Source organism: Miniopterus schreibersii, assembly GCF_964146895.1.
Source record: "Miniopterus schreibersii genome assembly, chromosome: 6".
Classification (NCBI taxonomy): Eukaryota; Metazoa; Chordata; class Mammalia; order Chiroptera; family Miniopteridae; genus Miniopterus; species Miniopterus schreibersii.
Genome location: NC_138107.1, coordinates 5,345,054 through 5,371,957, shown reverse-complemented (window position 1 = coordinate 5,371,957; position 26,904 = coordinate 5,345,054). Strand labels below are relative to the sequence as shown.

The window sequence follows — 26,904 nt, the reverse complement described above, 5'->3', positions numbered from 1 at the left end:
TCATATGCATCTGGAAGAGAAACCTAGCAACACAGTAGCATCGGCATCATCAACAGCAGTCTGCCTGCAAGAGTAGTTACTCTAAGTTAGGTCCTGCTCTAAGCACTTTGACTTATTTAACTCACAGAAATGCTATGAGATAAGGCACTTTTAATATACACATTTTATAGATGAGGAAATTGAGACTGACAGGTATTAATGGGAGAGTGAGATTTCACTGCGATGACACAATAGGTAGGGATGTGAGCTCTCTCCACCTACAGAGCCACCATCACTGTACCCTTCTAAAGAACCTTCACTGAGCATTTTTCCACTTACTCGCTCGTTCAGTCACGGCAGCAACACAATTGAGCAATGCTCACTTTTGTGTCACCTCTTTTGCTTTGTATCTTTTTCTTTAAAAATAAAAGAAAGCATTATATATATGGCTAAAGCCATATATCCCATCGCTCTCCTTTCTGGGTAGACGTTATTGTTCTGAGGTGTTGGGGTTATTCCCACCCATATTTTGTACATTTAACAAACGTTTATTTTCCTAAACATGTATCATTGTCTTTTGTATTTTAAAACTTACATAAACGATGCCCTGGCCAGTGTTGCTCAGTGGTTAGAGTGTCAGCCTGAGCACTGAAGGGTCTCAGGTTCAATTCCTGATTAAGGGCACATGCCTGGATTGCAGGTTCAATCCAACCAATCAATGTGTCACATCAATCCCCCCCCCCCGTCTCTCTTTCCCCGTCTCCCTCCCTTCCATGGTCTAAAATCAATGGAAAAAATATCCTTCGGCAAGGATTTAAAAACACACACACGAACAGCTTACATAAATGGTATCATACAACATCCATTTTCCATTTTTGCAACCTCTTTTACTTATTGTATTGATAACTATGGCAATAATTCATTTCTTTTAACTGCTGTGTAGCAGTCCATTGTAATAAGAAACCATACTTTATCCATTTCTTTATCTCAGTGACAGACTTTCCTTGCCAGTCAAATGGTGCTGCAAGGCCCGTCCTCACCCTCGCCTCCTGTGCGCACGCAGAAAGGCCCTGAGGAACCGTCTAGAAGCAAGGCTGCTGGGCGTCAGGGGGCGGTCGTTTGCATCAGTAAGTATTGCTAGACTCCTCTACTTGGTTACAGCTCTTAATACTTTGAGAGGACACTATGGGTTCCTGCTGGTGTTATCAGAGTGACTTCTATTTTGCCGACTCAGTTCGCAGTATATCGCGGTTTTGACTTGCATGTCTACATTCCCAGTGAAGCTGAGAATCTTTTCAAGGTTATTGGCCATTTGGTGGATAGAAACCGGAGACACTCGTGTCCTTGTATTGCCATTGGAAGCTATTTGCTCTCGCGGCCCTTCTTGGTGTCTTGCCAGTCAGGGCTTTTGCTCAATTCCTCCTGCCTCGCCTTTCCTTACTGGTCTGCCAGAGTTCTCTATGAATCCTGGATACCTGTCCTTCAGTCATACAAGTTGTAAATATTCTCCAAGTCTGTGGCTCATCTTTTTATGTTGTTTTGATGTTTCTTGTCTTATAGAAATTTAAAAACTTTAAAATATATAGTCGTGTCCATCTTTCCTTTTATTGTTTGTGCTTTTCGAATCTTGTTTAAGAAATCCTTCCCTACTCTGATATCATCAATATATTACTTTGTATTTTCTTTGAACCGATTTAAGCTATTTGAAAGTTATTTTGGGGTATGTTGTAATCTACTTTTCCCCATTTGGATAGCCAATTAATCCAAGACAATTTAGCAGATAGTCCATCCTTTCCCACTGAGGCTTGTGATATACCAAGTTCTCATATCTTTGAGGGTCTGATTCCAAGAAGTTCTGGTCTGTACCAGAAGTCTCTTTATTTGCCCATGTGCCAGGACGACACTGCTTTAGTCACTCAAGCTAAGAATAAAGTTGTGGTACATGGCAAGGCAAGTACTCTGGTATTCTCCCATTTCACACCTCTTTTGGCTTTTCTTGGCCATCTACTTTTCCATAGGATTTTTAAGAACAGTTCTTCAAGTCCCATAAAATATCTTGGGGTTTTGGTTAGAATTGTACTGAACTTATAGATTGGAGAAAAATTACCAGTTTTGTATTTAACTTTCCCCTTCATGAGCATGGCATCTCTCTCTCTTCTGTTTTCTTTTCAAAATGTTTTCCAATAAAGTGATAATTTTCTCCATAAAGATCATGCACACACTTTGTTATATTTATTCCTAAGTCTCTTATAGTTTTTGTTATTACAAATGGTATCTTCTGAAAATAAAATCTATTTGTTTGTTGCTGTGGCATAGGCATATTGTTTGTATATTCATCTTGTCTCCAGAAAGCGATATATTAGTTCCATTTGTAGGTTCTCATATATTTTTGTTGTAAATAATCACCTATGTATAGTGATGACTTTTTCTTCTTTTTCTAAATGTGCCAGTTCAGACGCCCCCAAGGTGAACAGAAACAGTAAAAACTAGTGTCCTTGTATTGGCATTCGCAGTTATTTTCCAATCTAGTTAGCTAGATTTTTAAAAAGTCATGAATTAGTGTTAAACTTTATCCAATGCGTTCTCTGTACTTACTGGGACAATCATATGTTTTTTACCTTTTTCTTTTTTTGTGGTGGTTTTTTTCCTGGAGGGATTCAGGTGTTTTTTGTTTTGTTTTATTCTCACCCCAGGGTATTTTTTCCAGTGCATTTCAGACAGTGGGAGGGAGAGGGAGAGAAGCATCGATGTGAGAGAGACATCGATGGGTTGCCTGCCACAGGCGCCCCACCAGGGCTGGGGATGGAGCCTGCAGCCCAGGCACGTTCCCTTGGCTGGAATGGAACCTGGGGCCCTTCAGTCTGTGGGCTGGTGCTCTAACCACTGAGCAGAACCGGCCAGGGCACCTTTTTCTTTTTCTAATCCTCACCCAAGGACATGTTTTTATTGATTTTAGAGAGAGAGGGAGGGAGAGAGAAAATGAGAGAGACATCGGTCGGTTGCCTTCTGTAAGTGCCCTGACTGGGAGTGGAGCCCACACCTTTAGAATGGGACGGCACTCCAACCAACTGAGCAGCCCAGCCAGGGACTTTTTTTTAATATGTCAATGTCATAAATGGATTTGCTAATTTTATTAATGGATTAGCATTAATACCCGGGCATGTGCCCTGGAATCGAACCCCGATTGCCTGGATCCTAGGTCGATGCTCAACCTCTGAGCCACGCCCGGCCGGGCATTAATGGATTTTTAAAGCAGACCATCTTTGCATTCCTGGATCTCTTCTATGTCACATACACATACACACACATGCACATATACACACAGTTGCACAAATTCCACTGGTTTCGGTTTGCTAGTATTTTATTTGGGATTATTAGTCTTATAAGTGTGATTGTGGCCCCAGTCAGCACATCCTCTGGCTTTCAGTTTCCTGTTCCTAGCACCTGGGATTTTACTTTCCTTTTGAGAATTCAGTCATATGCTGACTTTTTCTCAGATTTTATCCAGTATTTGTAGATGATAGTGCTTTTAGATTTGCTAATTCTTCTATTTGGTTTGATTCTGAATTTGTTCCCATTTTATAGATAAGAAAGCTGGGGTTCAGAGTGGCTTCACAGCCTGCTGAATGTCACACCACTAATGCTTTTAACCCAGATATCCTGGTTCTCAATCCTGGGCTGCTGCCACGGTATCCCACCTGCCCCGGATCCTGGCACACCTGCATCCATTCGACCAATATTTCAACTCGCTACTTATGACCTCTTCAGTTCTAGGTCCTGGGAATAGCAAGAGCGAGTGCGCGGTCGTGGCCCTGCCCTCAGGCCGCTGACCTGTGGCTCACTAGGAAATGGACACCCGCGGCTGTGCCATATGCGCAGTAACTGCACTGAGCTAACCGGGGCCAGTGACTAGGAAAGGTACGCCTTGGTGTGGGAGCTCAGAAAAGGGGAATTTGGCCCTGAAAGGAAGGTTGGGGCACCCCTCCTGAGGGTGGGGTAAAGGAGCTGAGATCTGAAGAATGAAGGGAGCTAAAGAGAGAAACAGAAGAGCCTTCCGGGCGGCGTCCAGCCGCACAGAGGCTCTCCGCGGGGAAGCGCGCGGACAGGAACGGGAGCAGCAGCTGCGAGGGGAGGCTGGACGGGGGGCTGGGCCGCACCTCCCAGGGCCTCACGCCGGGTTAGGGACTTGGGCTTTCACCTGAGATCAAGGGGAAACCGCTGAATGAGTTTAGTAGGGTGCCTGGGACAATCAGGTTTGCGCTTCAAAAAGGTCTTACTAGGGAGGGCATTGGAATTAGGGGCCACGGGCAGCCTCTCCCGCGACCCAGGGCTCGGAGGAGAGCCGGGAGCTGCAGGGCTGGCTGGAGCGGGAATGTGGAGGACAGAGGACCGGACAGACGGGAGCTCTCACAGGGGCACGAGGGGCCGGGGGCTGGGCTCAGCACGGAGATGCTCACTCTGAACACCTCCAGGTCAAATCCTTGGAGGGCAGGGGCCACGTCCCACGCCTGTAACGCCCGGGTTCCAGAGCAGCCCTGACGCGCGCCGGACTCGGCAGCGTTTCCTGAAAGGGTGAAGCCGACCAGCGGTCTCGGGCGATCCTTTTAGGGGCAGTTCCTTCATTCCCTCCTGCCCGGTCTGGCTCTAGTCCAGCCCTTCCTTCTCCGCCTCGCTCCTTCGCCTTGCTAGTTACTTCCCTGCGTGTATCTTGTTCCTCATCCACATGGTCGGGTTCCCTCCCGTGTACCTTGTATCGCTCCTTTGCCTAACCCAGCACCCGGGCTTCACTGAGAGAGGCGAGGACTTGGGGGAACCACCCCGGGGGAGCCGAGGGTGGAACAGAATCTGCGCGCGGCCCCCACCTTCCTTCTGCAGCGCTGGGAAGGACACCTGGTCAGGCAGGTGGGTGGGTGGAGGAGACTCGCGGGTCAGCACTTCTGTGTACCTCCCCCACAGTGTCACCAGGGATGTCTGCAGTTTGCTGTCATGGGGGCGCCGGGGGCAGAGAGGGGCAGGAGGGGAACCGTGGGCGGCTGAGAGGAGGAGGGTGGGCAGCGGTGCCCACTGGGGCCTGAGGGGGCGCAGAGGGCTGTAGGAGGAGAGGCAGGTGACCCTGGGCCCAGGCCGTCCCAGGGAGAAACGAGAGGCGGGCACAGAGACACAAGAGGCTGGCGGCGGGGGAGAATGGGGGCGGCGCTCCCGGAACCGAGAGGGAAGCGGGGTGCGTTTCCTACTCCCGGGCCTCCGTCCCGCCCCTTCGCAGGTTTCCCTTCTGTGAAGTTCCAGGAGCGGCGCCCGCCTTCCCCCCGCCCCGTCCCGGAGCGGCGCCCGCCTTCCCCCCGCCCCGTCCCGGAGCGGCGCCCGCCTTCCCCCGCCCCGTCCCGGAGCGGCGCCCGCCTTCCCCCCGCCCCGTCCCGGAGCGGCGCCCGCCTTCCCCCCGCCCCGTCCCGGAGCGGCGCCCGCCTTCCCCCCGCCCCGTCCCGGAGCGGCGCCCGCCTTCCCCCCGCCCCGTCCCGGAGCGGCGCCCGCCTTCCCCCCGCCCCGTCCCGGAGCGGCGCCAGCCTTCCCCCCGCCCCGTCCCGGAGCGGCGCCCGCCTTCCCCCCCGCCCCGGCTCCGAGCGGCGCCCGCCTTCCCCCCGCCCCGTCCCGGAGCGGCGCCCGCCTTCCCCCCGCCCCGTCCCGGAGCGGCGCCCGCCTTCCCCCGCCCCGTCCCGGAGCGGCGCCCGCCTTCCCCCCGCCCCGTCCCGGAGCGGCGCCCGCCTTCCCCCCGCCCCGTCCCGGAGCGGCGCCCGCCTTCCCCCGCCCCGGCTCCGAGCGGCGCCCGCCTTCCCCCGCCCCGGCTCGGAGCGGCGCCCTCCCGGGCTGCAGGGGTGGGGAGGCGGGGTCAGGGCCGGGTCCCGAGGCGGGGTGGGACGGGCCCTAAGAGGGTGGAGTGGGTGCTGCCGGCGTCTGCAGGGCTGGAGGGCTGCGGTGACCCCCGGGTCGCCGAGGCCGGAGGCTCCCCCCTGCGCCCGCGGTGTGGAGGGTCCTGGGAGGAGGGGACCGGACTGGAAACCCCGAGCGTGGCCCGGGGGCCCGGGGCGGTCACACGGGGCGTCTCAGCCGGCGGGGCCGAGAACCCAGCGCGCTGCGGGATTTGGGGCCGATGGGGGCTGATGGGGGCCAAGGGCGCGACGGAAACAGAAGCGAGGTGCAGCGGCGCGGAGGCCGGGCGCGGGGCGCGGGTCCCCCCTCGCGGGCGCCGAAGCACAGGCGGGGGGCCGCTCCCCCCGGAGCCGGGCGGTTCTCGCAGCCCCCCTGTCCTCACCAGCTATAGAAACCAACTTCGTGCAGCGGCGGAGTTTCCCCTCGCACCCGCCGGGGCCTGTGCCCTCCACAGACGCGCCTCCCTCTCGAGCCGCCTTCGGGGCGGGCGTGCGACCCGGCCCCGCACAGCCCTGGGCGCTCCACCGCCCCTCCCTCCGTTTCCGTGCTCATTTGCTAACCGGAGGTTCAGAAAGAAGGGAATCACACGCCTTTAATAACCCTCGACATTTCCTCCCCATTGTCAAGGCCGATTCCACATGATTTCTAGGCTTCCCTCCCCAACCCCCCTCTTCCTGGTACACCCGATAAAGACACACAACTGCAGGTTTCAAAGAGGAAAAAAAGCAGATTTGTTGTTGCTGGTGGGAGGGCATGAAAGGAAGGTTCGGCACCTTACCCAGCGTCTTGTGAAGAAGGGAGGTTTGGGGCAATAGAAAAGGCAGTAGATGTGGGCGCACGCCCCACTCTGTACAATATAGAAGAATCTGATATACTTTGTATAAAAGCCACACGTCCTCATTTTTGTCCTCTTGCTGGTTGGCGGGGGTGGGGGGGCACTGGGGGTCAAAAGCTGGGGCCAGGACACAGGGGTGTCCCACGGTCCCCATCCTCTGGCTGTCCCCTTGTGGGGTCACTTTGGATCCTTGGTGGGGGCATAGCAGAGCTCCAGTGGCCGGGACACTTTCCAGAATTTCTCATTCACCAACTCCAGGGTCAGAGAGCCATTCAGTGTCTACAGAAGGGGTGGGAGGAAGAGGGAGGGGGAGAGAAAATAAAGTTGGAGAAGACAGTAAAGGAAATAAAAGAGGTGACCAAGGGAGGCGGCAAGAAAGAGTAATAAAGAGCCGGGCACAGCAGGAGCGCACAGCGAGGACAGAGAAAGGAGGGGGACGAGAGGAAGGGGGCTGGTGGGTTAGGAATGGGGTCGCAGCTGTGTGCAGCCCAGGCCGCCCTCCCTGCTCCCCCCCCCTCCCGGCCACAGCCCCGAGGCTCTCACCGTGAAGGCTCCACCCCCGGGGGCGATATAGATGGTGTACTGCTTTTCACTGACGCCCTCCAGGCTGGGCAAGGCAGGCTCTTCAGGGCTGTCACCTCCTCCGGCACCCCCACCCTCCCCACCACCCACATCAGGTCCCCCAGCATCAGAGGCGCCCCCTCCAGGCCCTCCTGGCTCCCCAGCCTCTTGCTGCTGCCTCCGCTCGAGGGCTATGCGCAGGGCCAAGTACTTGGAGAGATGGTCCACGGTGGCATTCCCAGTTGTCTTCACATACCTGGAGTGGGAAAGAGGGCATTAGGGCACAGGAAGCCTGAAATGCAAAAGGGAAGCAGGGGACTTTCCAAAAGGGCCTCTGGGTTAGGGTTTCTTTCTTGGAGGGTGAAACCCGCTCCTGCTGGAAGGCTACGTGATCTTTGGTTTCTCAGTGGTCTGGGGAAAGACGGGGCTCTCACCTGGTCTGGCAGTATTCTCCCTTCTCCACGAGCAGTGGGTGGGGCCGGAACACGAGCTCAATTTCTCCACCTGGCTCCGGGGGACTGGGGGCCCCAGGAGGGCTTGGGGGGCCCAGGGTACCCCCTCCCAGGGTACCTCCCCGGTCACCAGAGTCTTCAGAACCAGCGCCCCCACCCACCCCACCAGTGCCTCCTCCCCCTGTCCCTATACTGCTCCCCCCTGCGCCCCCTCCACGGGGTCGCTTGGGGGCAGGGCCTGGGGCAGAGTCAGGAGCAGAGTCTGAGCTCACATCCTCCCCATCCCCCTCTCCCTCCCCCGGTTCTCCTTCCCCTCCACTCATCGTGGTGGTCTGATCTGACCCAGGCATCGGCCGCCTCACACGCTGGGCCCTGTAGAAGCAAGTGGTTGAGGTTAGAAAGCATCAAGGATATGGGGTCGACTTTAAACTTCAGAGATCGAAGAGATCAGGGAAGTCTTAATGATGACACCTAATATTTATTAAATACTAACTGCATGCCAAGCACACTGCTAAGTATTTTACATTGATCGCCTCCTATAATACAAGTCTTAGGAGGCAGGTAATTACATTCTCTCTATTTTATGGCTGAGGAAACTGAGGCTTAGAGAAGTTAAATAACTTGAGGTTATAGTCCCTCGCTTCAAAGTGTGGTCCAAGAACCAGTAGCAAAGGTTTAGAGAAATGCTGAATTTCAGGCCCAATTCTAGACCTACTGAATCATAATTTGCATTTCTAACAAGCCACTGGGGTAATCTGGATACACATTAAAGATGAGCAGTGCTGGCCTAGCAGGTGATCTAATTCCCAGCAGTGTGTCGGGAGCTTACATTCCAAATCACTCTCCTGTTCTAACTCATAGAAAGTTAGGTGAGCTATTTTCTTCTTAAGAATGGTATAGTGCCAGTTGCTAAGAAGCTGCACTTGATATCCATGACTTCCAGGCCTGACAATCAGGCCACAGTCAGCTCTTAGGGTGCTAAGGCTTAGGAGATGGCAGGCAGCAAAGTCAGTACCAGGAATCTGACCCATGGATCTGTCCCACCAGCCCTGCCATTGCTTCTCTCCTGGCCCCGAACCTGTGCATGGCCTGCATGCGCAGCCCCTCCTCGATGCTGGAGCTCAGTGCCTGCTGGTTGTGCAGGCGGCTGAGACGGATGAGTACCCGGTCTTGGTGGGCCTCATATTCCTCCCGGCTAGGATAGATCTTCGAGATCAGGGCATCAAAATTAGGGTCTGGTCGCAAAGACCGCTTGGAAACCAGCTTCTTGCGGCAGGTAGGGCACTCCTTGTTCCTGGGATGGGAGAGAGGAGGCCCTGAGCAGTCAGTCACCAGGGCATTGAGGCCTCAACTCTGAACCTTTTAACCCATCTCGAACGAGTCCCTCCTATTACCCGCTCCGCAGGGCCGTGACTATGCAGTCGGAGCAGAATCGGTGGAGGCACTCCTTGGTGGTCATTGTATTCTTCAGCATGTCCAGGCAGATGGGGCACATGAGTTCTGAATGCAGCGACCGAGGGGAAACTGCAATCTCTGTGCCATCCATGATGGCTTCCTGGAGGCATCAGTGAGTGGAAAGGTGGTGGTGGGTTGGGGGGAAAGAGTTTTAGAAATAAGTGGTAGGCCCTGGCTGGGTATCTAAGTTGGTTAGAGCATTGTCCTGATATGTCAAGGATGCAGGTTTAATCCCCAGTCAGGGTACATGAAAGAGTCAACCAGTGAATGTATAAATAAGTGGAACAACAAATTGATATTTCTCTCTCTCTTTTTTCCTCTCTCTCTAAAATCAATAAATAGCCCGGCCTGCGTGGCTCAGCGGATTGCCTTTCCATTCTCAGAGCACATTCCCAGGTTGAGGGCTCCATCCCCAGTAGGGGGCGTGCAGGAGGCAGCTGATCAATGACTCTCCTCACTGATGTTTCTCTCTCTCTCTCCCTTCCTCTCTCTGAAATCAATAGATATATTTAAAAAAATAATAAAACAAATAAATAAAGAGGGGAAAAAAGAAACAGGTGGTCCACGAAATAGGAGTTTTGAGAAATACATTGAGATGGCAGAATCTGGGTACCCCATGTTGGTTACTTGAGAAAGATGGGAATCTGAGAGAAGGAGCTACTGATTTGGAGGGAATAAAGGACAGAAAGAATTAATGCCCCTTAAGTAAGAGTAGGAGCTTTGCAACAGGGAGATCTGAGGTTTGGAGACACCTGGGGGTGGGGGTGGCACAGATTTGCGGCTTGGGGAAGACTTATTGAACAGAACTACTTAAAGTGGTCCTGGTACTACCTATATCAGATTCTGGGGCTCCATCCCATTACTGTATCAGAACGTTGTTGGGGGGCAGGGCAGGGGCGGTTTGCAGAACAGAAAGCTCCATTTTCAATAAACTCCAAAGTGAGTCTTACAGGCACTGATCTATGACATTGAACTGTTTATTACCTTTCAAAAGAAGGCAGTAATATTTGCTCTACCTCTCTGGCTGTTTTGAGAATTAAATGTGAAAGTGGTTTGAAAAGCTTAAGGCGATTCAAAGGTAGGGCTAAGGGTTGGCAGAAGGGGGCAAAAAATGGAAAAGAGGCTGTGAGAGGGGGTCCGTGGAGAGAGGAGCTTGGGGGCAGCGAGGGGATCCTGTCACCTGCGGGGTCCGGTGGAGCTCATACAGACTCAGTTCCCACGTTTTGCTGGCGTTCTGGGCATTCGCCGGCGTCGTCATGGTGACCGAGCGCGGACCCCCGCCGGGGCTCCTCGGCAGAGGAGGAGGAGGGGTGGGCTGGGGAGAGGGGGAAGGGAAGGGACGGGGTTAGGGCCCCTCACGCAGACCCCGCCCCTCCGGAGCCTCCCCGGCCGTCCCCGCGCCGGCGCGGCCCTCACCCCGCTCCGCCGTCCGCGCTGCCGCCGCCGCGGCGCCGCGCCCGGGCCCCGACTCCCGGGCCGGGTTCGCTCGGTCCGCAGCCGCCGCTCACACGGCAGCTCCCGCCGCCGCCGCCGCCATGGCCCGGGCGCTAGGGCCCTACGTCACTTCCGCCCGCCCCTCCGCCCCGCCGCCCCGCGGGCGGAGACGTCACCCGCCACTCGCGGCGCGGGTGGGACGCGACGTGGGCGCCCGGTTCCCCCGCCCGGGGGATGCGCCCCCGCCCGGAGCCGGCGTCCCCGGAGTCCCGCACCACGTGGGGACCGCGGTCTCCGCCCCCGGCCCAGCGCGGTCGCGCGGCCAACTTTTGCTGCCCGTCCCTTCCCGCGGCCCCCACCCGGGGCCTCCGCTCGGGAGGGCGGGGCCTGGAGTCGCCGGGATCCTGGAGGGGACCGGGTGGGGGTTGCAAAAGGGCCGCCTTCCCCACTTCGCGTCCCCCAGAGGCGCTGGGGAACCGCTCCCATCCCCACACAACTTCTCCGTGACCCCAGCCCGGGATTCCGGGGAACAAAGCTGCCGAGGAGCCTCTGCCGCTTCAGTCCTGCAGCCCCGTGAATGCGACTAAGTCCCGGAGCGCCCGGGATGCCCCTTACCACTCGGGGGACTTGCTCCACCCTCCGCTTGGGCTCTCCCTAGACCCTCCGACCCGCTCTCCCCTCGAGGTTTGGGGGCGGCGGCTCGGGATGTCCAGACTCAACTCTCGGCCGGAGCCAGAGACTCGAGAATTGCGTTTGGACAATCAGGAGCCGCGGCCCGGGGCGGAGGGAGGCGCACGGGAGGAGCGGGGAATGGAGACACCACGCGGAAGCAGGACACACACAAGAGGGGCCCCTGTCGGGGAGGGGGTGTGCGCGGGTGGGTGGGGGCGCCCAGGGGCCGAATATCTGGAGTGGGAGGCTGGCGGAGGCCTCCTCCAGGACTTCGCAGGGAAGGAAGGGGACCGGGAGAAGAGAGAAGAGGAAGGGGCAGAGCGATCCCCACTGAGGGTAGGGGGATGAGAGGGATACAGGGAAAAGAGACCGTGATAAGTGTCCCCGTCTCCTCTAGCCTGAGCTCCCGCACTTGGGCTGCAGCTGCCAGGGGGTGGCCTGTTTCTGGGACAAGGCAGCAGTGGGTCCCCTCGCCCCTTCCCCCAGTTACCCCCTACTTCCCTGTCCTCTCTCCTTCAGTCCGTGGCCAGTCCTTATGTGGGCTCCAGAGTCGATTAGCGCAGACCCCCTCCCCTTCCTCCTCCTCCTCCCAGCCCCCTCCCTTCTACTCTCCTCCAGCTCCTTTCATCGCTGGTCCATTCCCCTAATCCTGGCCCCCTCCTGTAATCCCCCCCATCCGACCCCAGGCCGGCTGCAGCTATTGTAAGGTGGAGAGAAGGGGAGGGGGGACTCAGAGAAAGGAGAGGGGTGGGGGAGGGCCACCTGTTCCAAGACCCTCTCCTAAGGCCAGACTGGACACTGGGGTGGGGCCATGAACAAATCACCCATAGGGACTATAATGACCCAGGGTATTGGGGGGAGGAAACTGGGGCTGCAGGCCTAGTGGTGGGGGGTGGGGCAAAGACCCCTCCCTCCAAAAAGACCCAGAGTGTCACGAATACACAGTGACACACACTCTCTCCTCACACCCGGCGGCAGGGGTTGCCCTGGGAGACCAGGCAGTGAAAGGGAACAATCCTTCGGGAAAGGGGAAAGAGGGGGAGGTGGGGAAGGGTCTGAGGGCTTGGACACAAGAAGAACCGGAGGTGGCAGGGAAGAGGATTTGGAATTTATTAAGGTCACAAGCACCCCTGCCTCCCATATTCAGCATTCCTGAGCCATACTCTGCCACCCCTTTTGTAGCCTGGGAACTCAGAGTCCTCATCAGCAGGAGGCCCAGCAGAGTGGTGGGGGAGTGAGCAGAGTCCAGGGTCCTTGAGGCAGTTACATGAAAAGACCTCCTAGGAGGGGCAGAAACATTTGGACAGATGCATAGGTGGAGACAAATGGGCTGGGGGGTGCCCACCCTCTTCTGTCCCTGGCCTTTAGGAACTTCTGCCCTTCCTTCAGTGGCTCCAGATTCCCCTCACTTGCTTTCACACATCATCTGGGTTCCACTTCTCTGCCCTTTCCCTCCCCAGGATGGCCTCATACCAGTGACTTCCACTGAGGCCCCGGTGATATATCCACTGTCATCAGATGCCAAGAATGCGACCACATCTGCCACATCTAGGGGAATAGTGAGGAGAGGGCAGAATCCTATTTACTCCCACAGACCCAAAGGAGCCATCTCCCACCAGAAACACCCCCTCCCCCAAAACACACACACCAACTATCAACCCTGGTGAGACCCTCTCAGATACCACAGATTTTGGGGTCTGTTCATTCAGGGCCCTCCCCAGGGCCTCCTCCTCACTCAGTGCTCACCCTCAGGGTTCCCCAAATGTCCCATCGGGATCATTCCAGTCACCTGTAAGGAAACACTCATATGTGGCTAAAAGTTTCTTTTATGGATTTTTTTTTTTGGGGGGGGAGATTGAGTCTGTGACCCTTTTTTCTTCTGTCTTCATTCCTTGTGCACTTATTACCTACTTCTTGCCAGGTACTGTGTCCAGCATTCTTTTGTTCTCTCAAGCCCAGAAAGGCTGGGTCTCTGTACGATTCTGCTCTCTGCCCTCCACCCATGGCCTCCTACCTTGTCCAGCACTTTCTGTGGCACTTTCTGTGTCATGGGTGTTGTAATGAACCCTGGAAGGACAGAGTTACAGCGGATCCCATGTCTGTGGAAAGGAGAGTGGCTGCTGACTCTGGAGAAGACTGAACAATGACCCCTCCCTCAGAGCTCCCACATGCCTCAGCCAAGTCCCCTGTACCCCCAGGTGTCTAACCAACCTTCCCAGCTCCCGGGCTACAGTTTGGGTCAGCCCAATCACTCCAGCCTTGGATGCTGAGTAGTTTGTCTGTCCGATATTCCCTACCTATAGGTGAGTCAGAGATTTGGGATGAATCAGGACTCTCAAGGAGAGGCTCTCCTCTCTATGCCCTGACCTCATCCCAACTCAACCTGACCTTCCCTAGGATGCTACTGATGTTGATGATGGAGCCATGACAACCACTGGACACCAGGGCTTGGGCTGCAGCCTGAGTGACAAGAAAGGTGCCCTGGCGGAGGGGAAAGAGTAACAAGGTAGAAAGGATCAGCTGGGGTGACAGTCATCCTCCAACTCCCTTCCCAGGCTAAAGGGGCCAGAAGTCACAGGTTCAGAGGTCACCACCTTGAGGTTGACAGCTATGACTTTGTCCCAGTTATCCTCAGACATGTGGAGCAGAAACTCATCTCTGGTAATGCCCGCACAGGACACAACGACAGATGGCGGGCGGGAAAAGCGGGCCTATGGAAGAGGGAGGTTACACACCAAAAAAACCACGAAGAGCCAGGGGCGGTGGAGGCAGTGTGAGGGCTTTAAGGGGGCGAGGTCGCTCGCGGTCACCTGCACTTGTTCCAGCAGGCGCCTGGCAGCCCGGGCCTCAGACACGTCAGCCTGGAAGGCAGCGTGGGCCCCGCGGGGCGCCCCCTTCTCGCTCCCTGGCCCGCCCAGCAGCCGCACCGTCTCCTGTGCCGCTGCCGCGTCCAGGTCGCAAGCGGCCACGGCGGCCCCCTCTCGGGCCAGGCGCACGCTGACGGCTCGGCCGATGCCGCTCCCTGCACCTGCGGTGTGAGAGAAAACACGGGAGCGGGGTGCGGGGAGGAATGGACAGGGGTCAGAAGTTAACAGGGCGCAGAGGAAAAGCGGGACCAGCGGCCAGAGGTCACAGCGGCTGCAGAGGGCGAGAGCGCGCCCCGGCATCATTCCGGCACCCCAGCCCGCCCTGAAGGAGCACCCCCTCAACCTGTGACCAGCGCCAGCGCAGACCCGAGCCGGAGCTGAGTCGCCATGGTTGGCAGTGGTGGGCGGGCACCCCAACACGGAGCCAATCCGGGCGCAGAGGGGGCGTGACGAGAGCAAAGCCGGGCCAATTGTAGCCCCGGCAGCTTTAGGCCATCTGCGGCCACCCACTCAAGCGGACCTCCCACTGCGGGGGCGTGGCCAGACACTACCACTTGGGGCCCTGAGGAGTGGGAAGATGAGGGGCCCCCCATTTCCCCCAAAAAGACAAAGACTTCGTTTGGGACGGAAGATCTGAGGACTTTATTTCCGGTCACCACCCCACCCCCTCGATTGAAACAGCGATATAAAAAAAATTAGAAACAAAAATCAGGCCGAGATTAGCAACTAAAGCCCCTCCCCCCAAATCACGACACACGATTGATGTTTAATAGACGTTATCCTGACTCCGGCTGCCCCCTCTGCCCAAGGCTCTAGTCCTCTCAGAAGTCTCCACCAACAGGTGGGAGGGAGGGAGGAGGAGGACCACGGAGAAACCAGTGAGGGAGCTTGGTTCTCAGGTGGGGGAGGAGACTCGGGGTAGGCTGCCATCACTGGCCTTTTCCAGCCTTCTACACGGCCTCATTCAGCCCCCCATACCCAACAACATGGTCAGCAATGTCCAACACTATGGTCCCTCTGGCCTCTCATGCTCATCCCTATAGCCCCTACAAGACTGTCAAATCTTGCTGCCCTCATGCCAAAATCACTTTACTAGGATATAGCTCTTTCCTTTGGCAGGTGAGCCTGGCCAGGGCCCCCAACCTCCACAGACCCCAGACCCAGAGGGCTTAGAGGCTAGAGGTTTGGGGCTGGGCTGGGGGCGGTTTATCCCACCTCTCACTCGAGGTGGGCAATCAGCACCATCATGACAACTCCTCCCAGCAGCCCCAGCACCTCCAGCAGCGACTGCAACGGTGATGCCTCCCTCAACAGCTCAGGCAACACAGACACCGTTGCTACGTAGATAAAGCCACCTGCAGTGAATGGCAGAATCCAGCCAGGACCTGCACCACCTGCAACTTCACTGCCCACTGTCCCTCCTTCAGTTAGGAGGGCACAGGCTGTGCCCGCCAGTGCTCCTATTGCCGTCAGTAGTTGCAGACACATTGCCTGGTGGGCAGAAAAGAGAGAGGCACTCATCAACATCTAAAGTTTATCAGTGATTTAGATGTGGTTGGTAAGATATAGGTACATATGGGTATGGTATGTCTTTGGAAACAAGAGTATGGCCAAAAAGGGGGGGTAGGGAGGGTCTAGAATACTTTCTGAAACATCTTAGGTATCAAAAAGGTCCTTTCCTCAGACCTTTTGACTCAGTAATCCAGGGTGGGGATTGTGGTGTGAAAGACCCACATAAACCATTCAGATGGTTTATGGACCACAGTTCAAGAAATACTAAGCACCCTGGCTTATGTGGTTCAGTTGGTTGGAGTGCCGTCCCGTACATGGAATGTTTGCGGCCCTGGCCTGTTTGGTTCAGTGGTTAAAGTGTGGCCTGCGGGTTCAATTTCGGGTCAGGACACATACCTAGGTTGCAGATTCAGTCCCCACTTGGGGCGCATATGAGAGGCAACCAACCAATGTTTCTCTCTTTCTCCCTTCCTCTCTCTAAAATCAAAGAACATATGCTCAGGTAAGGATTAAAAAAAATACCAAGCTATAGGAAAAAGAAACAACTTCCCCCTCATTTCTAGACTTACTGTCAATAACAGTATGGCTTGTTTGAAAGTAAGGAGAGGTAGTCTTGGGTTTGGGGTGGAAGAGTAGGGGGCAAAGGGTTAGAGGCAACCATGTTTGGTGCATGTCATCACCAACCTGCTTTTTGCTGCAGCCAGACTGGACCAAGATGGCGAAGTCCCCGACTTCATGGGGTACTTCATGTAGCAGGACAGTCATTGTGGTCAGGATCCCCAATCCCCAACCCCCTCGAAATGAAGCACCAATGGCCAGACCATCTGTGAAGTTGTGTGCCAGGTCAGCAGCCAGATTCAGGTACCCTGATACACGTAGGTCTTATACAGGAGAAAAGGGAGACAAAACAATTAGATGTTCCATCACCCCCCATTCCAGCCCTGGTCAGTTATTATCACAACTCCCCCCAGGGACCAATTCACACCCAGCCCTGCAGTGATTTCCAGACATCTGCCCTTACCCACAGCACATACTCCATGTGATTATGATGGCACCCCTTGCCCAAGCTTATTACCAACTCTGGACCTCACCTGAACCTGTTTTTTCATCTTCAGAATTCTGAGGTCTCACTGGCCCATCTTTGGGCCCTGTGCCCCCTCCTTTTCGCTTCCTCAACGCCCCTGCTTCTTTTTCTTCTTCCTCTGAGTTCTGTTTCTCCTTTGAAGAATGCTCTGAGGGAGAGAAGGAGTTGGTAAGAGTGGGGAACGCAGACCTGATATGTCTTCAAAAGGGAACTCCCCTCCCACCTAGGAGCCATAAGATGAAGGGATTTTAAGGCAAGCAAGGTGGCTTTCAGTAAAGTCATTCCTGGGCTTACCCTGTGTTCCATGTCCATGACTTCCGTGAGTGTGACCATGTCCGTGTCCTCCTTTCACGTGTCTCACAAATTTCTCCACCACAAGAAAGGCGACAATTCCACTGAGGACCCACAGTCCCACAGACAGAATGGGGCCCTGGCCTGGGAATGGAAGCATTGAGACATTAAGGGAGATGTGCATTCCAGACTCCTCCTTCTCAAGTGTAGAAGAATGGGGAGGGATAGATCTTCCCCTGCACCCCAATCCCTGTCTCCATCTGCCCCTTCCTCACCACTGTGGGAGTGTCCATGTCCCGGCTGCTCCTGAAGGTGGTGAGAATGAGGTTCTGAAAGAAGGAGGAGAAAAGGCCAGATGAGAGAATACCTGACCCAAGAAGGGTGTATTTGCAGAAATACTGCGAGGTCAGAGATGGCAAAGGGAAAAGAACTTTTTTGCCTAAAGAATAAAATATATTAAGATTTGAGGTAGAGACTTGAGAATACATACCCAGGGCATGAGGGATAAGGTGCAGGAAGGCATCTCCCAGGAGCCCACCAGAAGCAAAACTGAGCAAGATCTGGAGCAGAGAGCGGTGCCGAGGGGAGTTTGACTCCACGGGGATAAGGAAGAGGACGAAAAATGGCGCTGCAGAGATCAGCACCGTGGCCCCCAGTGCCTGGTGAGGGAGAGTCAGGGTCAAGTGTGCCTGCTTTCCCAGCAATCCAGGACCAGCCCCTCTCCCCCATCCCCTGGGGACTCACATAGGCCCAGAGAGTGACAGTGTCCAGGTCCTGCTTGATGCCTGGAACCTCCACAGAGCCTCCATGGCTGTGCTTATGGTCATGTCCATGTCCTCTGTGGTGGAGATTCTCATGGGAGTGGCCATGGCTATGGTCATGATGCAAATCCTCATGTGAATGTCCGTGGTCGTGACCTTGGGTATGTCCATGCCAGATGCTCTCGTGAGTGTGGCCGTGGCCATGGGCGTGGCTGTGTCCATGGTGGAAATCCTCGTGTGAGTGGCTGTGGCCATGGAAGTCCTCGTGCAGGTCCTCGTGCAGGTCGCCATGACCCCCGTGTCCGGCCACTAGCAGCCCCAAGGCCGCCCAGGTCAGCAGTCCCACGGCCACCCAGTGGGGGGCCCCCAGGCCTCTGGCCATCACGCTGACCAGAGGGACAGAAACAGTGACTCCACTTGATCAACTCTGTACCTATGCGGGGTCGGCTTTACTCCGCTCATGCCCTCCATCCACTTCTATGAGCCACTCCCCCATTCCATTCTGCCCCCACCCGCATTGTTCCCAAGACTCGTTCTTTTTATTCCGAACCTGCTCCCGGACGTAGGACCCCGGGACACCGCTCTAAGTTTTGATCATTCCACTTCACAGACTCTCTGGGCCTTCGTCTCTATGACGAGGTGGAGAAAAAGCCTGGAAAGGACAGTAGGGAAAAGCGGGGAATTCTCACCAGCTCCGGGATCCTCTCCTTTCCAGGTTTGCTCCGACGTGGCAATCCCGCCTCTAGCTCCCGCGAGAACATGGAGTTCCGTCTAGTCCCAGTACCTTTACCAATATGGCGGCGCTCCGGCGCGCATGCGCGGATTGGAGGTTATTTGAGGAGAGGGTGGGCGAGGCCGGCTAACAGGCCGGAGACCGCCTCCTCCGTTTTCAACTAGAGCAGGGGGCGGGAACTAGCAGGGAAACGTCCCTTCTGTACCAAGATGGCTGCCACATCGGCGCTGTCATTTTGGTACAGAGCAGAGCGGAGCGCTTAATTCGATCGGGTTCAGGCCAGAGTCTTTTTCTCTAGTGCTTCTTTGAGCTCAGCTAGCCCTTCAATCAACGCTTGCGAATCTCTGTTACCTCTTCGGTATCCCTATACTCAACCAGGAACCATGTCGTGGGCCGCTCGCCCGCCCTTCCTCCCCCAGCGGCATGCCGCAGGGCAGTGTGGGCCGGTGGGGGTGCGAAAAGAAATGCATTGTGGGGTCGCGTCCCGGTGGCGGCGGCGACGGCCCTGGCTGGATCCCGCGGCGGCGGCGGCGGCGGCGGCGGCGGGAGAACAACAAACCCCGGAGCCGGAGCCGGAGCCGGAGGAGGCTGGACGGGACGGGATGGGCGACAGCGGGCGGGGTGAGTGTGCTAGCGAGCGGACCTGCGAACCATTGACCGCGTTATCTGCAACCCCTCCCCCTCCCTGGGTGCTCTTTCCCCGCGCTCCCGCCCCCTTGTTTGTAAACACGCGTCCCCTCCCTCCCGCGGGCCTTAGCGCCCTCCCCCCGGGGCGGGGCGGGGCGGGGAGGGGGAAGCTTCCGCCCTCCCATCCCTGGCCATTTGAGGCCCCGCACACCGCCGTCCCCCGCACGGGCTACGAGTCCTCGAGTTTGACTCCGGACGTTTGAAGGCAGGTCCTGCGTCCTGGGAGGGGTCACCTCCGCCTGTCTCGTTTTCCTGCACAATCAGGCTGCGAGCTGGAATGGAGGGTGTATCCCACGTGTTGCCCCACCCACACGAGACTGGCTTGGGCTTTTGGCTTGGGGTGACCAAAAATATTGCTTGGGGTTTTCGCTCACCTGAACTATCCTCCTCTCCTTTGTGAACCCCCTTCTGTCACCATAATTAGAAGTTGAACTGTTGTGTGGTAACAGGGTGTCTCTGGACTTGGAAATGGGGGTAGGTGTGTGTAGGGGGAGTTTGGGGCAGGGAGCAGTGGAGGGTTTGAAAAAGTCTTCAGTTGGATGATTGAAGGCTCATTTTCTTTTTTTTTTGTCTCTCCTGTCTGTGTGTCTTTGTGCCTCTCTTTATCCCTCCTTCAGACTCCCGAAGCCCAGACAGTTCCTCCCCAAATCCCCTTTCCCAGGTTGCCCCTCCCCATTCTCCTCCTGGGCCACCTCTACCCCCTTCAGCAGCTCCATCCCGTGGAGGCTCTGGGGCCCCACCCCCACCCGCGATGCCACCCCCCCCACTGGGCTCCCCCTTCCCAGTCATCAGCTCTTCCATGGGGTCCCCTGGTCTGCCCCCTCCAGCTCCCCCAGGATTCTCCGGGCCTGTCAGCAGCCCCCAGGTGAGAGGTCGTGACCCACATTCTGCCTCTCCACTTCCATTTCCTTGTTTTCCTCGTGACCCCAGATCCTTGTGTGAACTTCCCCATGACCCACTGACCTCTAGACTTCTAATTCTGGCAGGCCTGTGGTCCTTGTGAGACCCCTTGCCCTTCTTGAGGTGACTGATATTGCAGTGCATGTGTCCCCAACCCCAAAAGGAACTCCCATATTCCTAATGTCCCTTTTATCTGTCAGTGATTTTCTGCACTTTTGGTCCCATCTGCCCTTCTGAGATATATGCCTTTCAGGACCACTGTGTTGCACAATTTCAAGGGACACTGTATGTCTGATCTCTGGGTTGTGCTCCAGGGCTGCCCTTCACACAGACTGCAGTGTAATACTGCCCTCTGGGATGTGCAATGCAGGGCCCTGCCTAGGTGTTAGGGCATTACTTCCATCACCTCTGAGAGATTCTCTTTCCCAGTGAGTCTCCCTATGACTTCCCTATTTCCCCTATCCCAGATTAACTCAACAGTGTCGCTCCCTGGGGGTGGGTCTGGCCCCCCTGAAGATGTGAAGCCACCAGTCTTAGGGGTCCGGGGCCTGCACTGTCCACCCCCTCCAGGTGGCCCTGGGGCTGGCAAACGGCTATGTGCAATCTGCGGGGACCGAAGCTCAGGTATGGGGCTCAGAGGACCGGCAGAGAGGAAGAGAGAGAGAGATAGTGTCTGCCATTTACCATCCCTTGTGGGATTCCCAGGGCTTCACAGGGTTTCTTTGGAGCTAATGAGCTGGGGGAGGCCCCATGAGAACTAAAGAACCTGAAGCTCAGATGGGATGGGGGGTGGTCAGAGGGAAGAGTGGGTCTGGACCACCTCTCATGTCCTCGTTCCTCAGCTCTGTATTTGGCAAACACAGAGCAGACTTAAACTTAGTTTGCAGGAGGCAGGTTGGCAAGAGACTTAATGGTGAGCGGTTTACATGCAGCCTTGTTATTGCTGTTCTCCCCCCCGCCCCCCCCCCCCCCTAGGCAAACACTATGGGGTTTACAGTTGTGAGGGCTGCAAAGGCTTCTTCAAGCGCACCATTCGTAAGGACCTGACCTACTCGTGCCGGGACAACAAGGACTGCACGGTGGACAAGCGCCAGCGGAACCGCTGTCAGTACTGCCGCTATCAGAAGTGCTTGGCCACTGGCATGAAGAGGGAAGGTAAGGACCTCCCCGACCCAGGCTTCGCAGTCCACTCTATGGGAGAGGAGGGAGGAGGAAGAGGCAAGACTTCAGGAAACCTCTAACAAACCTCTCAGGGAGGCTGGAATGTTCTCTCTTTCCTCCAGAGGGCGATAGATATTTGATTTCTCTCTTCCCTCCTCATCAGTTCTTCTCCCTGATACCCTGATCTGGTCCCTTGAGTTCCTTCTTAATGGTTCTGCCTCTGGCCTGCACCTGTGACCCCTGCCTAATCTGGTGTGAGGGTAGGATAACCTCCTTACCCATGATGGGCTTCTCTGTGCCACCTCTCTAATCTGAATAGCCCTTCTCTCTTTTATCCAGTGCTCCCTCTCTGGTCTCTGTGTTCTTACTCTCTGTGCTCTCTCCTCCAAACTCTGGGGTTCCACTTTCTTAAGGTACAGACTACTGAAGACCTCAGGGCTGCCTTCCCTCTTTATCTTTATTTTAGAGATGAGCCCGAGGCCTAGCTTTTCCAAGGTCATGCAATAAAAGAGTGGGATCAGAACTCACATCTCGGAAGACCCAGGCCAGTGCTCCTTATATTGCCCCTTTGTTGAGTCAGAAGAGCACAAGATTTGCAGTCAGGCACACTTGGATTCAGATGTATGACTTACCACGTATTGTGTGGACTTGGGCATGCTATTGAACTTCTCCAGGCCCAAAATTCTTCATCTTTAAAAATAGAGACAAGAGCCCTGGCCAGTGTTGCTCAGTGGTTAGAACATTGGTCTGGTTTGATTCCCAGTCAAGGAAGAGCATGTACCTGAGTTGCAAGTGCGATGCCCACCTGTCCTGGATGGGACGGGTGTGGTCGGGCGCCTTCGGGAGGCAACTGATAGATGTGTATGTCACACACTGATGTTTCTCTCTCTCCCCTCCTCCCTCCCTCCCACTCTCTCTAAAAATCAATGGAAAAAATATCCCCAGGTGACGATTAACAAAAGAAAAGACAAAAAAAGGAAAGAAATGGAGATGAGCTCACAGGGTTGTTCAAATAATGAGTGAATGTTAAAATGTACTTGGCATGTTTCCTAGTGTGTATTGGGCCCTCAGTTTAAATGTTAGCTTTCTCCCTAATTCCTTTACTTTCTCCTTTCCTTCTTCTTCTTGGCTTATGTGCTCTTTTTTAATCCCTGCTTCTGGACTGTGCCATTATTTGTAGTGACTTCTCCAATTCCTATAAATATCTACTAAGGGCCATAAGATGCTGATAAGGCCCTAAGGACATTTCAGAACCTCCTCATGGCTGGCTGCTGACTTTCCACTTTTTCTCCCCCCTCCAGCGGTACAGGAGGAACGGCAGCGGGGGAAGGACAAGGACGGGGATGGGGAGGGGGCTGGGGGAGCCCCCGAGGAGATGCCTGTGGACAGGATCCTGGAGGCAGAGCTTGCTGTGGAGCAGAAGAGTGACCAGGGCGTTGAGGGTCCTGGGGGAACCGGGGGTAGCGGCAGCAGCGTGAGTGATGGGGTCAATCCACTCTCCTTCCTGATGGGGGTGGGGGGTGGGAGCTTAGATCTGTCCTGCCTCCCCCTACCCTCCCTTCCCCTCTCAACCCTCCTAACATTGTCTGGGACTGGAAGTGCTGCCAAACAAGGTCTCTTAAATATCTGAGGTGGGTGTGGTAGTGTCCTCTGTCCCCACCCTTAAACACCCACTGGTTGGCAGAACCACAGGCAAGTCCCAAGTACACGTTTTCACGAATACTAGAAGAAAAGCCTGATTTACAGGGATTGGTTCAGATGGGGCTTGAAGAGATATACTATGTTGTAGAAGGGGATGTCAAAAGTCTCTTACAAGGGGGACTCCCAGTGTACTTCCAAACCTCTCATAACTCCTACCCCCCATCCCCTGCAGCCAAATGACCCTGTGACTAACATCTGTCAGGCAGCTGACAAACAGCTATTCACGCTTGTTGAGTGGGCGAAGAGGATCCCACACTTTTCTTCCTTGCCTCTGGATGACCAGGTCATATTGCTACGGGCAGGTCAGTGACCTTGGATCCCTTTGACCTCTTGACATTTGACCCCTTTTGATATGACCTTCAGTGACCCCAGTGCACACTTGCATACTCAGGAAGCCAAGCTCATTGACCTCGCCACCTCTTCTTCTCTTCCCCTGGTGTGCTTTGAATCCCATGGCCTGCTCTCTGGCTCCTGACCCTTGCTGCCCCCTACCCAGGCTGGAACGAACTCCTCATTGCTTCCTTCTCCCATCGATCCATTGATGTCCGAGATGGCATCCTCCTTGCCACAGGTCTTCACGTGCACCGCAACTCTGCCCATTCTGCAGGCGTGGGAGCCATCTTTGATCGGTCAGTGGCCCTCCGCTGGGCTGGCCTATAGGTAGAGGGGGTGGGGCTATAGGCTGGTCCGTGTCCAAGGCTGGCTGAGCTGTGACCTTTGAGTGACCTGCAGGTCCCTCTCCAGGGTGCTGACAGAGCTAGTGTCCAAAATGCGTGACATGAGGATGGACAAGACAGAGCTTGGCTGCCTGAGGGCAATCATTCTGTTCAATCCAGGTAAGAGGAGGTCATCCCATCTCTCATGACCAAGGCAACCTTGGAGCCTCCTCTTCTCCAGAGACTCCTAAGTTACCCAGCTATCCCCCTCAGTAAGACCCTCAGCCCGGAAATCTCTCAGATAACCAAGAACAGCCCCCATCCACTGATACATTCCCCTCTGACCCCATCCCACGGACCCAGCATGCCCTGCTTCCCTTGCCAGGCATTTGGAGAAGGGCAGGTAGATGGGGCCCAAAAGGGACATCAGGTGGGCCACATCTCGTTTCTGCCGATTGGATTTGCCTGCCTCCCTCTTCCTCCTGTTCCAGATGCCAAGGGCCTCTCCAACCCCAGTGAGGTGGAGGTCCTGCGGGAGAAAGTGTACGCATCACTGGAGACCTATTGCAAACAGAAGTACCCTGAGCAGCAGGGACGGTGAGAAGGAGCTGTGGGGGTGAGGGATTATGGGAACCGAGGTTCCCACAGGGGTGGGGGTTCAGGGGCTATGAGGGTGTGCTCAGGGCTCATGTGATTCCGGTTCTCACTCCACTTCTCTCACCCCCACCTCAGGTTTGCCAAGCTGCTGCTACGTCTTCCTGCCCTCAGATCCATTGGCCTTAAGTGTCTAGAGCATCTGTTTTTCTTCAAGCTTATTGGTGACACCCCCATCGACACCTTCCTCATGGAGATGCTCGAGGCGCCCCACCAGCTGGCCTGAGCCCAGACACAAACATGGTGCTTCCCACACTTGAGGAGTGCACATCCAAGGGGGACGCCAAGCCTTGGGGCAGGGTGGGGAGGGGCCGTGTTTCTAGAGTCTTGGGGTACGGACTAGGGAACAGAACTGAGACCTCTGTGGGGGTCCAATCAACCCTCCAAGGGGTTTGCTTAATATCCCAAATCAGAGGGGACCCCAGGCCCCTGTGAGGGCTGGACCTCTTCCTTCAGTGGCCTTGAGTCTCTGAATTTGTCGGGGTCTGCCATGATTTGGGGTGAATTCTCACCCCCTGCCTGGAATGATCTCCTTCCCCCAGCACAAAGCAGTGGTCTTGCTCCCAGGACCTTGCTTCCTTCTCATCTTACTTAGCTCCCTGTCTGAAGAGTGGATATGGGAACTCTCCCAGAGATGGATATTGGGGGGCAGGCCCCCCAAACTGATGGACATAGGGGAAGGGCTCTGACAGGCCTTCCTCTAACCAAGCCTGGCAGATGGGGGCTACTCTGGAAGAGCGAGGGGCCCTGACACTGTCTCCTGTGCGGAGTCACCTCTCACACTTCACCTCCTTCTGCAGTTAGACTGAAAAATAAGGTGGTGGTGGTTAAGGGGTGGATAGAGATGTAGGGACCCATCTGCTATTTTTAATTTCCTCTGAGGATAGAGACTTACAGTTAGACTCAAAGAAGTACTGTACTTCCCCAGGTTGACTAAGAAATGCCAGTGGTGGAGGTGGTATGTGGGAAAGGCAGGGCCCCCAGGTGGTCGGGTCCTGGGGCTCCTGAAGCACTGGCCTTCTCAGTCCCTCCTCCGACCGCTTCCTGTCTTAACTTGGGGAAGGAGCCTGGGCTGTGATGGCCGGGCTTCCCCAGCCCTGGGCGCACACGGTAGGCTGGTGACACAGGAGCGGGGCCTGAGGATTGAGGGGAGATGGCTAGACTGCAGAGATGGGGCGCTGGGGCTGCATGATTTTTGCCCTGTAGCTCTTTGCTCTGGGGTTTCTTTCCCTCCTCTTTCACATATAAAATCGCTTTCAAATTAAAATCGCTGTTTTCTGACTGAGGTGACTCTGTTGGGGGGAGGACAGCGCTGCATCGTGCTGGGTGTGGGAGGGTATCCGGTGGGTTGGGACCTCTGGACTCGCTCCCTTGACGTTAACACAGCCGCTGAGGTTCCCTGGGGCCTGAGGGGCCGGCGCGAGGTGGGGGACACAAGGCGCCTTTGTCGGGGAGGGGGGAAGAGGGTGTGCCAGGCTGGGGGCGGGGCGGGCCGGGGGAGGGGGGGCCGCAGATTCTCAAAGGCGCCTTGTTCGCTTGCGCCCTTATAGCGCCAGCGGGCGGCGGCGCCTCGCCTCGCTCGTCTCACCGGCGGCCGCGGGCTCCGGGCAGACCCGGCGCCGTGCCCGCTCGAGGGGCTCGCCGGGGCCTGAGTCTCAGGCGTTGCCCGCCCGGAGGCGGCCTCGTGTCCCTGGTTGACCCCGTTTCCCCAGACTTACAACTGGCAAAGAAAGTCCCCTCGCCTCTCCACTGGGTCCCTTTACACCTGGGTTCCCGCACTCCCGTACCTCGTTACCCATTTTCATCTCCTGGGCCTTGATTACCCCGTTTGTCTGTCCAGCCTCTGCCCCCGCGCTGGCTCCCAGCACCTCTCCCCCCCTGCGGCCGTGGGGTGCGGGTCCCCGGCTATCTATAGCCACGTCTATAAATACGCCGGCCCCGGGCGCTCTGTAATTATACGGGGCGGGGCGAGGAAGTAATTGTGGAGGCCCGGTGGGGGGGCTAGCGACCCCCGGGCCCGCCTCTCCCCTCCCACTGTACCCTAAATCCCGCCCAGGACTCTGATGAAAAGGGGGCTCTAGGCTCCCAAGAGGGAGGGATCTTGGGGGGGGGCTGTGACTGGACGTCTGGGACCTAGAAAAGGAAGGGGCTGACGAAGAGATATTGGGGTTCCCCAAAAGAATCTTAGGGTATAGGGCATCGAGCCCTTGGCAAGGAGCAGATCAGAGCAGTCGGAGGGCGGGCGAGGAAGCGTCGCCTCCCGCCCCAGGTGCAGACCGAGGGTGGGGTTTCTCCTCCGCGGCTGTGGGCGGGCGGCCGGAGGCGGGGGCTGGGCCGGGGGCGGGGGCGAGGTGAGGGCGGCGGGCCGCCGGGGTGGCCGGGGACGCACAGGAGCGGCGGCCACCGCGGAGGCAGCAGCCCGGAGCCCCGACGGCGCCTCGCTGCATGGGGCTGGGCCGCCGAGAGCCGTCGCCAGCCCGCAGCCCCTGACGCCCCGGGGCCCCGTGCCCGAGGCTCGCGCCCGCTCGTCCGCCGTCCCTCCGGACGCCCAGTGCCTCCGGCGCCCTTGGGTCCCCGGGACGCG

At 56.3% G+C, this 26,904-nt stretch overlaps 4 protein-coding genes across 15 annotated transcripts; 1 reads left to right on the top strand and 3 right to left on the bottom strand.

Moving 5' to 3' along the window:
* Positions 1-6,618: 6,618 nt before the first annotated feature.
* RING1 (ring finger protein 1) lies at positions 6,619-10,766 on the bottom strand. The gene is made up of 7 exons (XM_081141413.1): positions 10,624-10,766; positions 10,388-10,522; positions 9,147-9,307; positions 8,831-9,046; positions 7,735-8,124; positions 7,283-7,556; positions 6,619-7,018 (listed from the first exon to the last, which is right to left on the bottom strand). The coding sequence occupies exons 2-7, from the start codon at positions 10,463-10,465 to the stop codon at positions 6,917-6,919; spliced, it is 1,221 nt and encodes a 406-aa protein (XP_080997539.1). The 5' UTR covers positions 10,466-10,522; positions 10,624-10,766; the 3' UTR covers positions 6,619-6,916.
* A 1,633-nt stretch (positions 10,767-12,399) lies between these two features.
* On the bottom strand, positions 12,400-14,606 carry HSD17B8 (hydroxysteroid 17-beta dehydrogenase 8). 6 transcript variants are annotated; one of them, XM_081139830.1, is made up of 9 exons: positions 14,524-14,606; positions 14,124-14,341; positions 13,908-14,024; positions 13,702-13,833; positions 13,525-13,610; positions 13,328-13,412; positions 13,060-13,102; positions 12,787-12,861; positions 12,400-12,593 (listed from the first exon to the last, which is right to left on the bottom strand). In XM_081139830.1, exons 1-9 carry the CDS (start codon positions 14,567-14,569, stop codon positions 12,577-12,579), a joined length of 819 nt encoding a protein of 272 aa, XP_080995956.1. In that variant the 5' UTR covers positions 14,570-14,606; the 3' UTR covers positions 12,400-12,576. The 6 variants fall into 6 exon arrangements, with proteins under 6 accessions (XP_080995956.1, XP_080995958.1, XP_080995959.1 ...); XM_081139832.1 differs by having other exon boundaries at positions 13,702-13,794; XM_081139833.1 differs by lacking the exon at positions 13,702-13,833.
* Positions 14,607-14,801: 195 nt separating this feature from the next.
* Positions 14,802-18,743, bottom strand: SLC39A7 (solute carrier family 39 member 7). 2 transcript variants are annotated; one of them, XM_081139829.1, is made up of 8 exons: positions 18,518-18,624; positions 17,812-18,214; positions 17,558-17,726; positions 17,343-17,396; positions 17,071-17,211; positions 16,784-16,924; positions 16,377-16,573; positions 14,802-15,671 (listed from the first exon to the last, which is right to left on the bottom strand). In XM_081139829.1, exons 2-8 carry the CDS (start codon positions 18,208-18,210, stop codon positions 15,399-15,401), a joined length of 1,374 nt encoding a protein of 457 aa, XP_080995955.1. In that variant the 5' UTR covers positions 18,211-18,214; positions 18,518-18,624; the 3' UTR covers positions 14,802-15,398. The 2 variants fall into 2 exon arrangements, with proteins under 2 accessions (XP_080995955.1, XP_080995954.1); XM_081139828.1 differs by having other exon boundaries at positions 17,812-18,743.
* Positions 18,744-18,944: 201 nt separating this feature from the next.
* Positions 18,945-25,587, top strand: RXRB (retinoid X receptor beta; the record flags this gene model as incomplete). Of its 6 annotated transcripts, none has more annotated exons than XM_081139823.1 (10): positions 18,945-19,182; positions 19,866-20,113; positions 20,616-20,772; positions 21,124-21,303; positions 22,611-22,783; positions 23,183-23,312; positions 23,507-23,639; positions 23,755-23,846; positions 24,158-24,263; positions 24,399-25,587. In XM_081139823.1, the coding sequence occupies 10 exons, from the start codon at positions 18,945-18,947 to the stop codon at positions 24,544-24,546; spliced, it is 1,605 nt and encodes a 534-aa protein (XP_080995949.1). In that variant the 3' UTR covers positions 24,547-25,587. The 6 variants fall into 6 exon arrangements, with proteins under 6 accessions (XP_080995949.1, XP_080995948.1, XP_080995953.1 ...); XM_081139822.1 differs by having other exon boundaries at positions 23,743-23,846; XM_081139824.1 differs by lacking the exon at positions 19,866-20,113 and having other exon boundaries at positions 18,985-19,182; positions 23,743-23,846.
* Positions 25,588-26,904: the final 1,317 nt, after the last annotated feature.

Excerpts from the sequence above, each read along its gene's own strand:
- RING1 (XM_081141413.1), bottom strand. The coding sequence starts at position 10,465 with ATGACGACGCCGGCGAATGCCCAGAACGCCAGCAAAACGTGGGAACTG. Across the intron at positions 9,308-10,387 it reads AGCTCCACCGGACCCCGCAG|GAAGCCATCATGGATGGCAC; the intron begins GTGACAGGATCC and ends TGATGCCTCCAG. Across the intron at positions 7,557-7,734 it reads GGAGAATACTGCCAGACCAG|GTATGTGAAGACAACTGGGA; the intron begins GTGAGAGCCCCG and ends TTCCCACTCCAG.
- HSD17B8 (XM_081139834.1), bottom strand. The coding sequence starts at position 14,483 with ATGATGCCGGGGCGCGCTCTCGCCCTCTGCAGCCGCTGTGACCTCTGG. Across the intron at positions 13,611-13,701 it reads TCAGTAGCATCCTAGGGAAG|GTAGGGAATATCGGACAGAC; the intron begins GTCAGGTTGAGT and ends ACTCACCTATAG. Across the intron at positions 12,862-13,059 it reads ACATTTGGGGAACCCTGAGG|ATGTGGCAGATGTGGTCGCA; the intron begins GTGAGCACTGAG and ends CTATTCCCCTAG.
- SLC39A7 (XM_081139828.1), bottom strand. The coding sequence starts at position 18,210 with ATGGCCAGAGGCCTGGGGGCCCCCCACTGGGTGGCCGTGGGACTGCTG. Across the intron at positions 17,212-17,342 it reads ACATGGACACTCCCACAGTG|GCCAGGGCCCCATTCTGTCT; the intron begins GTGAGGAAGGGG and ends TTCCATTCCCAG. Across the intron at positions 15,672-16,376 it reads CTGGCTGCAGCAAAAAGCAG|GCAATGTGTCTGCAACTACT; the intron begins GTTGGTGATGAC and ends TCTGCCCACCAG.